The sequence below is a fragment of the Lagopus leucura genome, unplaced genomic scaffold (genome assembly GCF_019238085.1).
Source record: "Lagopus leucura isolate 7727_CA_CO unplaced genomic scaffold, USGS_WTPT01 Super-Scaffold_100159, whole genome shotgun sequence".
In the NCBI taxonomy this organism is placed as follows: Eukaryota; Metazoa; Chordata; class Aves; order Galliformes; family Phasianidae; genus Lagopus; species Lagopus leucura.
The window spans coordinates 14,789,013-14,802,508 of NW_024962335.1; the positions used below are offsets into that span (position 1 = coordinate 14,789,013).

Sequence of the window (13,496 nt, forward strand, 5' to 3'; positions counted from 1 at the left end):
CATAACTAAAATCTCATCCAGAGTAAAATTTTGTGTGGCTGATGCACATTTAGTTGTAGATGTCAGCGGGTCACTGTTCTGTTCAAGGGATATATTTTTGTAAGTGATAATCCTCTGCTTTGCCTCTGACACGTACTTTCCTTCCAGCTGAATCTTTACCACGAGGCTAACAACTTGAAAGAGATTTCTGTGTCAGAGTACAACTACTCCTTTCTTCTTTTTCCCAGTAGGAGCTGAACTAAAGAAAATGTCACCCACTTGTTCCCATTTAAGTTTCATACGCTATGGGTCACTCAGATAAGTATAAACTGCTACTGAACATCTGAGCGTCTTTGTATCAGATTTTTTTCTTTTCAAGTAGTGCGTTTTATCTTCAGATGTTTTTTATCAATTCCATTTAACTAAGTGGTGATTTGGAAGAAGATGTAGCTTTCTTGTTTTCAACTGATTTTACTCTCCTTATTCTACTTTGCAATATATAGATAAATGACCTTGAAAAAAAGAGAAGAAATTACTAAAGATTACCAGCTGGGAAATAGCCTGACCAGATACCGGACCTGCTAAGCAGAAGAACCTGTATAGATTGTGTTGACAGTATACACCTACTTTCCTTGAAATACTGCTTCGCCAATTCCACTGATTCTGGACCTTTGTTTGTTTCCCTTGGCCTTTTCTCTGCTGATGAAATACATTTCCTGATCACTTCCATTTCCCGATTCTTCCTTGGCAATGAGCCTGGTTTCTGTGGAATCTGCATCAGCCAGGACGTTGTCTTCTCTCCTGCTGGGCTGGTGAAGCAGTTATAATTGCTATGATCCTTTTGGGTTGGTTCTGCAAACCTCAGCAACCTGCAGCTTTACTTTTCCTCTGCTCATTCCAGGACACACGGGGGATGAAAAGACCTTTGTCTATTTGGAAGGCATATTATGGCTTAGTGTTTTGCTATTGTTAAACTCAGATCAGCTGTGAGTTTTTTCTGCCGTCAAGATTAACTCTTATGTAAGCCTTCTAACTAGCCCTTTTCCTGCCTATTCTATAAGCATGTATTTTGATCCACAGTCCCCTGGAAAACAAAAGAACAGCTTCACTGATATTAGTGGATATTGGGTTGGATTTTATGTGCAGTATTTGTATCATCACAAATTGAGCTATACAATGCTTACTACAGCAATCTCCTGTTTCTGCTGAGAGGTGTTACGATACTATGAACCGTTACATGTATTTTTAGGTTTTCTTGTGAACTTTCTTGAGTGAAAAACAGTATTACTCATCAAAGCAGAGAAAAGTAGCATTAGAGAGAAAGGCACTTATTCTTCATTAAGGGAGGAAATGGACAAAGAAATAACCTTCTTCTTTTGGAATAAGCCCAAAAGTATAATGAAAGTGCATTGTCCTGAACTAACATAGATTTCTTCACTTCTCTTTCAAACAGCAGCATGTAGCAGTGTCAGTCATATTTTACCTTAACATCTGAAACTAACTTCTCCTTCTTTAGATGAAAAGTTTCTGTTGACAGTGCAGCCATTTACCTTCATAAGTTTCACAGTAATGAGATTCCAATACTCTACCCTAGGGATCGAAGAAAGGTTCAGCCAGTGCTAAAGTCTAAATGGACATCTGTCGTCTTGGTGGCTTTTGCAAATTCTGTCCTCTGCTGACAGTGAAAGCTGCAAAGTTAGGGATAAACATGGAAGACTACAACTCGTGAACTAGTTTTCACTGGCTGGTTTTCATACTTAGACCGTTTAAGCTGAGCAAAGATGACTTTGCTTACTGTTCCTGAAAGAGAGAAGCAAGGCTAAGGGATTTAAATGTGGTGTTTGTAATATGAATGTTCACATTACTGTAGAAAAGTTCAAACGCTTTATCAGACTTTGCTGGTCTTGTTGATACTGGCTTTACTTATCCCAATTTTGAAGTTTCTCATAGAATCATAAATGGTTTTGATTTGAAGGGACCTTTAATGAGTATCTGGTCTGCCTCTTCTACCATGGCAAGGACATCTATCAGTAGACCAGATTGCCTAAGGCACCATCCAGCCTAACCATGAAAACTTCCAGGGATGGAAAACCCACAGCTTCTCTGGGCAACCTGTTCAAGTGCCTCACCGTCACAGTAAAAAATAACTTCCTAATATCTAATCTAAGTCTGCTCGCTGTCAGTTTAAAACAATTACCACTATTCCTATCACTACATGCCCTTGTAAAAAATCTCCATCTTTCTTATAAACCCTCTTCAAGCATTGAAAGGCTGCAATGAGGTCTCCCCAGAGCCTCCCCCTCTCCAGGCTGAACAATCCAGCTCTCTGTCTTTCTTTGGAGGAGAGATGCTCCAGCCCTCTGATCATCTCCTGGCTCTTTTTTTGACATAGTTCAAGTAACCCTAAGTACAGAGGTGATCCCAAGTCTGGTGTTTTAAAGTAATATATTTATTTGTTCCTGCTTTTCTTCAGCCTGCCTTATAGGAAAAGGATGAACTTGTCCTTGTAGGAATGAGGATGTGGGGAAATTTACATTCTCAAGTGTATTCATTATTTCAGTAGCTAGAAGGCAGTCACCTGAAACATCTAGTTCTGGGTTCCCACAGGATAGCTGTTAATACTCAGGGTTTGCTTTGTAGAAATGATGCATGTAATCTCAACAGTCCTGGAATGATACCTCGTTCAGATGATTATTTTTCACCTTCACCTCTACTCCCATTACTCCACAGACTATTCTTACCACAGAGATAAATTACCAGGTTCGCTGAGAAAACTGAAAGCAATCACTTTCACATCTTAAGGCCCAAAGGGGGAATTAATTTGGATTTCTTTTAAGAGTCCAGTAGGACGGGCCAGGTCCTCAGCTGTTATAAATCAACGCAGTCCACTGAAGTCAAAGGAACTATATTTACGTATTTACAAGTGTTCTAGTACTTCTGTTATTGTTACATTTATTCAAACTGTGTCTCAACGTTTTCTCCGCAGAGCAGTACTCCACCAGATGTGATGTACACTTCGTCTTGCAACCTCTGGCATGCATAGAATGTTGCAAGTTTTGTTCTTTTGCAATAAGAATTAGAATCCTTTGGACCAACGCATTTTTCTCCCTTTCCCTGTCAGGCGAAACCCGCTCCACTTCCACCTCATCGCAGATGCAATTGCCAAACAGATCCTCGCGACTCTGTTCCAGACTTGGATGGTCCCTGCTGTGCGCATAGACTTCTATGATGCAGATGAACTCAAGGTAAAGACAAACACAGCTGTTACTCATGCACTTCTGGTTTCATTTCTATCCATTTGTCTGGACTGGGGAGTTGAAGGAGAATTGTGTTGTCCCTGGCTAAAAATAACCCTGACCACATGACTGTAATCTCAGTTACACGTAACTAGAAGATACTGATTTGCTAAAATCAGTGTGGTTACTCTGCTCATGTTATTTATTGTTTAGAATTTTACATTCTACCAAGAGGATTCTGGTTTTCTGCGTTACATTGCATCGGATGAAATGTTTTGCTGATCATGAGTATCTTGTTCAATAATCTTAAGGATTTTACTGGAAACAGTCAACCTCCTTGAATTCCTTAAGCAAAGGCATAAAACAGTGCAAGTGCACACAACCTAAAAAGCTATCAATATTATATTTTGAAATAGCTATCTTTTTTTAATCTAGGTGTCCTTTCAAAAGGAGTGACTCTGAAAAAAGGAGTGCTCCAAGGGGGGAAAAATGACTTACTGAAACATGAAGTCATTATCTTCTCATAGATTTAGAAAGTTTAAATTAGGTCATGGATGCACAGTTTTGAATTTGAGCTGCGCGTTTGTTAGGTGTGGAAGTAGATGGAAGCGCTCAGATTTGGAGTTGGTGGCAATAATTTGTATGACTTAATTAGACCGTTCTGAACATCCCTAGAAAAATGGCTATGCCAATGAAGGAGTAAGTTCAAAGCGCGCCATGTTGTAGAATCTTGAATACAAAATGTTACAGAAAGATGGAAAAGGGAAAACTTGATGCTTAGGAAAAATATTTTTTCTAGCTATTTTTATTGGTTTCTATACGAAGCCATATTAAGTATTGACCTAATTAGCTAGAAATCTCCCAGAGATCTCCCTTCTGTTCTTTCTAGCTTCAAAGTGAGGAAGAAGTTTGTTTTTCTGAGTCTTGCACATGTCTATGTTACTTTTACTTTTCTGTAAATTGTAGGATTTTACAGTTCTTAATTAACCTCTCAGCTGAACATGACAAACCTCTTAGCGTTTTCCTTCTGGTCATTTGGGTATGGTCCAATCTAGCTAAGTAAATAAGAAACAGGAGAGCTTACTTCAATGATCCCTAACTTACTGCTTTTTAGGATAAAATGTGCAGATAAGAAGCTACAGAGTCTTGTCTTGTCCCTCCCTCTTCACTTTACCTTTTATGTGGCCAGTGACCTAATGCAACACTGGGTGATCTTGCTTATAACCCATATGCTTTAGGCTGGGGATCACTTAGTGGGTGCAGGTACTGATGCGTAAATACATCTTTCCAGGTCTGCCATGATACGGGCTCATATTCAGATCAGACTGCAAGTTTTAGTAAAGAACGCAGAGGAACTGTTTAAAGACAGCTGTAGGAGCTCGTCTCTTTTTTTTCCCTACATAATCTCTGGAGAGGATGGAATGATTATTGCGAGTTCACATTTTTCACATGCACTCTTAGGGGATACATTATTCAGTCCAGTGTTAGGAAAACATTGAGCTTATCGTGGAATGCTTTACTTTTCTACCATTCTCTTAAAGTCTGCCTTTTCTCTGGTCTTCGAATACAGTGTTACCAAGTGTATATACCGAATCTCAATTTTTAATAGCCTTCCATATTTCTTTTTAAACCTAGAGTCATTGCTAACTGCTGAAATCTAAAAGGGTTTAGACTGAACAACAGCTCGGGAAGTTTCTGTTTAGCCTTCATTCACAACCATCTCATTTTTGGGTGGAGTACATTTTAACTGGAACAGAAAACAGTTAATTTTATGTCTGTTTTGTTTCATTTCCTTTTAGATATGTATGACCTTCCAACTCCTTACTTCTTAACACAGCAGGAGGTAGCATGTAAGCTTAAGTCCTGGGAAATGTCCTGCTCCTGCACAGACAGTGGAAGGGAGCACATAATGTTAGATTCCCCATAAATACTATGAATTCTTATTTGTTTCAAAATATCTGTTTTCAGTTCAGGCAACACTATCTACTGGAGCGTAATTTTTTTTTCAAAGCCAAAATTTGGAGACAAATATTTAGCAATGTTTCTTAACATCTCCTGCAGATTTTAAACACCAACTGTTCAGCTTGGAGTTAGAGCAACAAGTGTCCTGAAGGATGGTGGAAGAAATAAGTCCCTGTAGTAAATGATGTTTTCTCTCAGGTTCTAGAGACCTGGATTCTTTCTTTTAAGAAATGGAAAACAAAGTACCACTGATTATCCTTGATCTTCTAGCGCTGGGAAACAAGCACAGCTACACTTTGCTTCTGTGAAAGAGCCATGTCAGATACTCCTTGTGAATTTTAGAGAAGATGTGTTTTTCTTTTTGCAAGATGACACTGTTGTTCATATTTGTCCTGCAGCATGTAGAACCTTCATTCATTCTCTCCCTAGAAATAGGTACCAACCAGCTTGCTAGGAATTGTTATGAAGCGGAGGAGAGCATGGCCGTAGCAATGTCCATCTTTGTTTTATGCCCCTGGCAGAATAAGAACTTGACTCTAGAGCTGAACAAAAGAAGCAGCATTTCCAGAAGGGTCAGACATAGGGGAATGTGAGCTTGCTGGTTATATTTCTTTCAAACAGCCATTTTGATCATTGTAACAGCCAGTTTTAATAAGACACTTATAACTTCCAAAATAGTTTGGTGTGTCTCCTCATTGTCTTGCCCATAACCACAAGGGAGACCTATGTCTAAAAGCTCTCCCTCACCTTAGAAGCTTTTCATATTGTGGACTGTACTGACAGTGCATCTCTCTTCCAGTAGCTAAACATGCTAAATGCAGCTAGCAGTGAACAGTAAGCATCCTTGCAGTGTGGAGAGCTGGTAATGGCAGCAGTAATTGAGCCACTCCATAGCTGCAGAGTTCATGCTGCTTCTACTCAGTGTGGCCCACATGTAACACTTCCACATCTCCAAGGCCACGTATGGCTGTGGCTATGAACTTGAAGTTACCTGGCAGTGTAGATTCACTTCTAGTAGCTCTTGTCATTCAATTTTGGTCCTGATGCAGTAGATGTTGCTATTACAACACAGCCTCGCAGCAAATAACTAGAAATGGGAAATTATCATCTTGAACATTAAATGAAAGACAAAAAACATACCTGTGGAACATCGATCTAAAAGACCTATTACAGCTGTGGCTTGCAAATATCATGCTGCAGGTTACTGTGTTTTTTCAATTCAGTCTGACATGAAGAAAATTCATTAAAGATGTGCCCACTCTAGCACTTAGCTTCTGTGCTTCATTATTTGACGTGGAATCTCATGCCAGTTCATTCACATGGAAGTGCAGGCATTAAACCCATTGTGATCAGTGCTGGCCCAGAGCAGAAGGAGCAGCTGATAAAGCAATACAGAATGTGTGATGTGTGGAATACAGATGAGGTGGGTTTGTTTTCCCAGATGTTGCCTGACAGACTGCTGACAACATCAGGTGAACTGAGGGAAGCAGAAGGTAAAGGAGCAGTTGTCTGCTCCGCTGTGTGTGAATGTTGATGGTCCAGATAAATGCGGTCTCCTCGTTGCTGGAAAAGCAAAAAAGTCCTTTAAATAGTTCAACCCATAATTGTACTGCAGTCAATCTGTGAACTGCAAGGTAGGGATGTTGATTAGGTTTTTGCAACAGATGTGCATTTGATCTGAAGGTGAAATGTGAAACACTCCACAGTTTTCTGCATATATGGACAAGATCCCAGCTTCCATCATTCCCAGAAACACCAGACTACAAGTCTCACTATTGATGCTGCTTTTGGTAGTTTCATTCCAGAAGTGTTGGAGTAGTCTATACATTCAGTTAAAATTGGTGGTGTGGGCCAGAGAGGAGATCCAAGCTGGTATCATGAGTGGAATAAGCAGCACCTAACTTAAGCATGAAAGGAGTCACTCCTTAGAAGTTCCACTTTCCTTCCATCTGAACTGTGAAGGCAGTTCCTTTGGTCAGACGTGTCAGCATTTGGTCAGACAGACAGGCAAGCGCTATGAGATTTAAGAATGAAAATAAATATAATTGTTTAATTATAAACACAGTGTACCTGGGTCTCAGAGCTGTGCCTGCGTGCTAGGTTACTAATTCCTGCGCAGATTAAATAAAGTGCTGCTGATTTGAGACAGCAAACCAGATTGAAACTAGATGATTGATTTAGCTGCTGGCCATCTGCACGAACATTTGACAGATTGTTACAGGAGCTCTCCCAGTGGGAATTTCAGACAGTTCTTGAGATTCCCCAGGCAGTCCCTGCTGTGCCTACACCAATTTGTATGCTTAAATGTGTTGATTAACATCCTGAACGGAAAATCTGGTGGACCCAGAAATTCCCAGGAAGTTCTTGCTGTAAAATTAATCAATTGTACAAGAGTAAAACACTTGTAATTATTTAATCGAAACAGTTCCTACATATGTAGAAATGATCAAGTAGAACAGACATTTGTACGTAGGAAATGTTTTGCGTGTAGTTTAAGGAGATCTATAATGATTGATCATGCGTGTGCTAGAGTGCTCATCTGCGACCACAGACCAGCTGGGTCATAATCACTGACAGAACCAAGTTTTTTAGGGAGTCTTACCCAGTCCAACTAAGATGCGCCTGCAGGGGACCCTTACGATGGAAACTCCTTTCACCATCCAAACTGAAACCAAGTGTTCTGTTTAATAAACTGGATTATCCATGCTAAAGTTACCAAGATCCCAATAAGTAGTTAACTTTTTTTTTACGCATTCTCTGTTCTTAAGTGTCTGTGCAATAAGTGACATAAAAAACAAATCAAATGGCATGGCATTTTTTGTTACCAGTGGAAGCTTTTCCAATGAATAATAGCATTGGGGGAGCTGTGAGTATCATACACTGCCATATATCAATGTTGGAAACGCATTCAAGCAGATGCAGTTGCAGAAGCAGTCAGCCATAACAATTTATTTTCACAAGACTAGTGGCTGACTGCTAGCTATCACTAACTAGAAGAGTTGAACCTTATTTTTGTAGTGTTTAAGGTCACTGCATAATTTTTTATCTGTTAAGTAGTTCACTGTATGCCCCAGAGGCAGAGACACAAAGTTATAAAGCAAACGTATGTTAGTTTTCTTCTTTTCTTTTCCATTTCACATGCGAGATCTAATTGTTACTAACAATACAGGACGTGAAACACAGCACCTATTTATGTTTGCATTCATTTATGTAGTAGTAGGTATTCAATGAAAGGGTTTCTACAAAACTATGGTTTTGGTTAAATATTGTTATGCTATGGTAAGCTTGCATTTCACTAATATTAGGCCTTTCTATAAGCTGATCTACTATACATGTCAGTGAAATCATAGCCATAGATTGCTGATTTTTCCCAGCTTCTCTCTTTCAAGAGTATTTAACCTGGTTTCAGGTGGGGTATAGTTTTTTTTTTTCACAATAGCTGGTATGGTGCTTTGTTAGGATGAGAATAGTGTCGATAACTCAGCGGTGTTTCAGCTATTGCTGAGCAGTGCTGCGGGAAGGTTCTTGAGGGAGGAGTGCGTGCACAGAGCCAGGAAGTTTTCAGCTTCTTGTTCTGCCCTGCCAGTGGGGAGCTTGGGGATGCACAAGTAGCTGGGAGGGGACAGAACCAAGACAGCTGAGCCAAGCTGGTTGAGGGAATATCCCAGACTGCATGACATCATTCTGAATGATAAAACTGGGAGGAGCTGGCTGTGGGGAGCTGCTGTTGTTCAGCACTAGGCACTGTGCTGAACTGTGCTGGCTAGGCACTGGTCCACTGGTGGTGAGCAATTGTGTTGTGCATCAATTGCTTTTTGCTGTGATTGTTTTAATTATTTTTATTTTCTCTGTTTTTTGTTTGTTTGTTTGTTTGTTTCATTCTTATTAAACTATCCTTATCTCAACTCATGAGTTCTCACACGTTTACCTTTTCAATTCTCTCCCACATCCCACTGGGGGAGGTGGTGAGCAAACAGCTCTGTATGTGGTCCTGAGCTGCTTGCCAAGTTAAACCACAGTAGATTTTAAAACTAAAGGAAAAATACAAATCTAAGATTTTCAAAACAAAAGCCTACAGCCAAAATGCTGTACAGAGTTTCATAACTTGCATGAGTTAGGTTTAGACCTGAATTTCCATATAAAAACTTAGGCTTTTTGCATTTACTAATGAACATAATGAACACAAAAGACCTGAAATCTCAGGTGACAAAAATATGCTTGTGGTTTTGACATGCAAAGAATTGGGTGGTGTTACTCTTTGTTCATCCACCATTTTCAGTACCAACAACTGGACCTTAACAGAACATGTTTTGGTAAGCTGAGCTATTTTCTTGCATCCAGGCAAGACTGGGAGGAAGTGGGTAGAGTTAGTACAACATCCCTAGCACAGTGGAACCCTTATAAAGTGGTCAAATCAGTCTCATCCCTGACTTTGCCTCTAGAGGGAGTCAACACAGCAAAGGTCAAAGAGTTTTGTGCAGAAGATTTCTGTGTAATTTCTCCTAGGATTTACCCATCTTGACAGTTCTTGTAGGACTTGGAACTGTAAGGAACTGGTGTACTGGAATGAAGCTCAATATGATACAAGCAGGTGCAGTATGTCGTGGGCCTTACTCCAATGACCCTACCTACTGTGTTGTATTAGTGCTTTGCTCATATTGGGATGAATTGTGATTTTAAACAGGCTATTCCAAAGCAAAGCCTAACCTTCATGCTGATGTCAGTGTTTTGAAAACAGTGAAGTTCTTGGTTAATTTTATAACTTATCTCTAACAGCTGTGGGTTTCTTTGGAGTTCCACCTTTTCTTCATGCTAGGGAAAAGCAAGACTTTTCCCTGTGTCACTCTGTGCTACACCCAAAAGGAAGCCACTCTATTCTGCACAACATAAGTGAAATAAGGAACAAGGAGCCAGCACTCTTCCACTGCCATCACCCACATTTGTATCATAGTATCGGACTTAGTGACATTTTGATAGCAAGGATTCCTGTGTGGCACTCAGCTTCCATAATGTCATTCTTATTGTAACAATGTGTACTGAACCCTCAGGGAAAGCTGTTTTAGCAGGGCATGAGAAAAGAAAAATAACTGCACATGAGATTTTCCAAAAGATGATCCAGTTTTACAAAAATTATCCAATGTGTCCTGGTAAAGAAAGAAATTTAAAACCACAGAGTGCCTCAAGCTGACTGCTGCAACTATTGTTTGTTCTATATATCTCCATTGCATCAATTGCTTTTGCAGAACTGTATCATTCTTCTATGAGGAATGAAGGCATTTTGCTATTCTAACCTCACTTCTTTTCCTATACTGGGAAATTGTTTAACATTTTCATTTGCATACAGGTATAGGTTGCATATTCACTGTACTTGCTAGTTAATGGTCATCCAGGACAATTTATTTTCTTGACACTAGCAGATGAAGACTTGGGAAGACGTGTATTGAGTATAGTCTAACATCTTAGTGGCTTTTCACCTGCTCACAGTGATACCTCCTTGTGTAGGGATTACTGATGGGAGCACAGCAGTGTCTGAGGTGAGCTTATTCCTTCTGGGCAGTTAGCATAGGCCAAAAATATTCTGAAGGAATACGATTGAATTGTTTGTTCTTGTGGTGAAAAATGGTGTTCATTTTACCTGGAATACTTATGTGCATGACACCTTTTCCCAACTCTGCTAATTACAAGCCATCCTGAGTCTGATATAGCACCAGCACACAGTGAAGCCTCTCTTCTCATAGGTCTTCTGTGTCCGTCTCAGCTTGGGTAAAGGCATTCAGACTAATTTGATGTTTGAGTATCTGCTTCAAAGGGGGAAATTTATAGTAAGGTTAGTAATTATATGCCACTGATGATACCTCTTTTTCAGTCATCTTGATGTAAAAACATCTGAATTCCTAAATTGTGAAATATAATTTCTGTTAGTGAAGAGATCATTTTTCAGATCAAACTGACTTCACCTTGCAAAAGTTTTGTTGAGGATGATTGTCTTACTCTTTCAGCAACAAGGATGAAAACTCAGCATTGTTTTGATCTCCTGATAATTTTCTCATATACCGTTCCATTTCATCAGGTTTGAGCCTTTTCATGGTTGAATGGATTCCACAGCTTTTTATCTAATGCAGATGAAAGCCTTCATGAAATGCTTCCAGCTATATGGTTTTAATCAGTCACTCGGGATCTGTCTTTTCACCTGTCTATCTGACTGCATCTGATAGTCCTTAGAGTGAAGCTACAAGATTACATGGAGTTTGGGTGACACCAATGGCTTAGTCTACACCCCAAAAGTTTCAAGAAAAGTAAGAGAGATATGTCTGCTACATAGACACACCCTTAAAATGTCACTCAGGCAAATTCACTGTTATCTTGACCAGTATTTAACCAGAACTTAGGCAAGAAGCTAGGTTGGTGTTGTGATCATCAAGCTTAGTATTTCTTGCTTTGAAAGAGCCCAGCTTTCCTAACTGTATCTTTATTTTCTTCATAGTGTATCTCTAGTTAATTCTGTATTGTATAAGAGATATATCTATTAACAAAGAAAAGAACACTATTTTTTCCTTGTTGCTGTAGTGCTTTTTGTACAAGGTTACTGTTAGTATTGCTGGTTAATAATGGTAATACGTTTTGTTTTTATTATCCTTCTTATCCCAGATGCATTACAGGAGCTTCTTAATTTCCAGGATTTTCAATAGTTTTCATCTATTGTAATATTTACCATTGGAGAAAAAAGCATCATTCAATGTAATTTTTGTTCTCTTCCAACAGTAATTGCTATACAAGAAGTTCATACTTGCCTGGCCTCCAGACCTGCAGCATGGAAGATTATTTGTTTTCCTTCTAATTCTTTGCTTTTGGTGAAAGTAAGGGAGCTAATAATTCTTAGTGGGATGTGTTGTTTATCTAACCAGCAAGATGTGTATTCCACCACTAATGGGCCTCTTTTTTGTTGAAGCATTTCCAGCTTCTATTATTTAAGCTTATTTAAGCTTCCCCCTTTGTTGATCTGGAGGTAGAAAATGTAAAGGTTTGTCTCTGTAGAGAGATGATTTTCCTGAAGAGATTCTGATTAATAGCTTGTGGCTTCGTTCTGAGTAGAGGAGTGAATCCTTTTTTTTCGTTTATGTGTCACATTTTGACATCATATTAGGATCTTCGAGCTGCAGTCTCACATCCCTTCCACAAATCATTATCTTCTGCAATTCTCACTCCTGCACTGAGGTACCTTCTGTTTCTTATTAGATACAAACAAGACTAGATTTTTCAGTCTTATCAGGGTGAAAGATTCTTTCCAAAACATTTGAGTTTTCTACATGTGATAATATTTTAGACCTGCAGTTTCCTAAAAGATATCACTGGGTAATAACAATCACTGTACCTATTTTGCTGTCTCCTTTCATCATCCTGGAAACGTACTCTTGTCCAAAATCTTATATGGAAAAAAACTCCACTTCCTATATTTTTGTCAGAGAAGAAAGGCTATTGTCTAACAAACATAACGTGTTTATGCAGGAGATGGTGTTGCTTTTTATTCTGGCCAGTGCATCTTAATGACACCTGTTTAATACCACGCCATCATAAGCACTACAGATTGGATGTCTCTGGACTTTAACCCCAAGAGCTGCATGGAAATTTGCCAAAACACATAACACATAATGCCTGCTGCTAATGTGCGTGTATTTGCATAGTTACTAAAATTAAAAAGCTGGCATCAACAATATTTTCATGAATTTATATCTTCCCTGATGAATGTGTACAAAGAGCTTGTTGATTGAGTTCAGTGGCAATTAAAGGGTCCTACTGATCTTTCTTATCTTTCTGTACCGGTGAACTGAGAAGGGCAGCCATAATTTGCTTTTGACTGTTGGCCAAATTCTAGCTGTGTCTACCTATCGGTCAGCTTTTAGAAGAACATTCTGGCTTTTTGCCATTTTGTCTAACCCAATCTACATCTCTTTCTTTTCACTCATTCACTGACAGGAAGGGAAAAAAGAAAAAAAAAAAAAAAAAAAAAAAAGAGGGAGAAAAAATAAAAGGCCTTATTTTGTAGGGAAGGCTTGCACTGTTACCAATACCAGAGAAGTGGGACTCAAAAGGTGTTTGATTTATTCTCCCTGGCTTTTCTTAGGATGCTCTCTGACTCTTGCTTGTCCTTCAACCTTGACTACCACAATGAGAAAACAACTGAGTTGAGGCCAAAGTCCTCAAAGCAACAGGAAGCATCATGAACTAAAACTCTCCTGTCTTGTCTTTTCTGTTCTCCAGTTTCATCTTGGAGAAGAGTAGAGAAAAACAAAGAGAACTTTTAGCAATTTGGTGATAGCA

The 13,496-nt window shown here is 39.2% G+C and overlaps 1 protein-coding gene across 3 annotated transcripts in view; it reads left to right on the forward strand.

The window, feature by feature from the left end:
* Window positions 1–13,496, forward strand: part of LARGE1 (LARGE xylosyl- and glucuronyltransferase 1) — a 277,571-nt gene that overhangs the window by 148,642 nt on the left and 115,433 nt on the right. For all 3 annotated transcript variants that reach the window (XM_042889480.1, XM_042889481.1, XM_042889482.1), the window contains one exon: window positions 3,101–3,224. In XM_042889480.1, coding sequence (XP_042745414.1) covers window positions 3,101–3,224 — 124 coding nt within the window. The remainder of the gene's footprint in view (window positions 1–3,100; window positions 3,225–13,496) is intronic.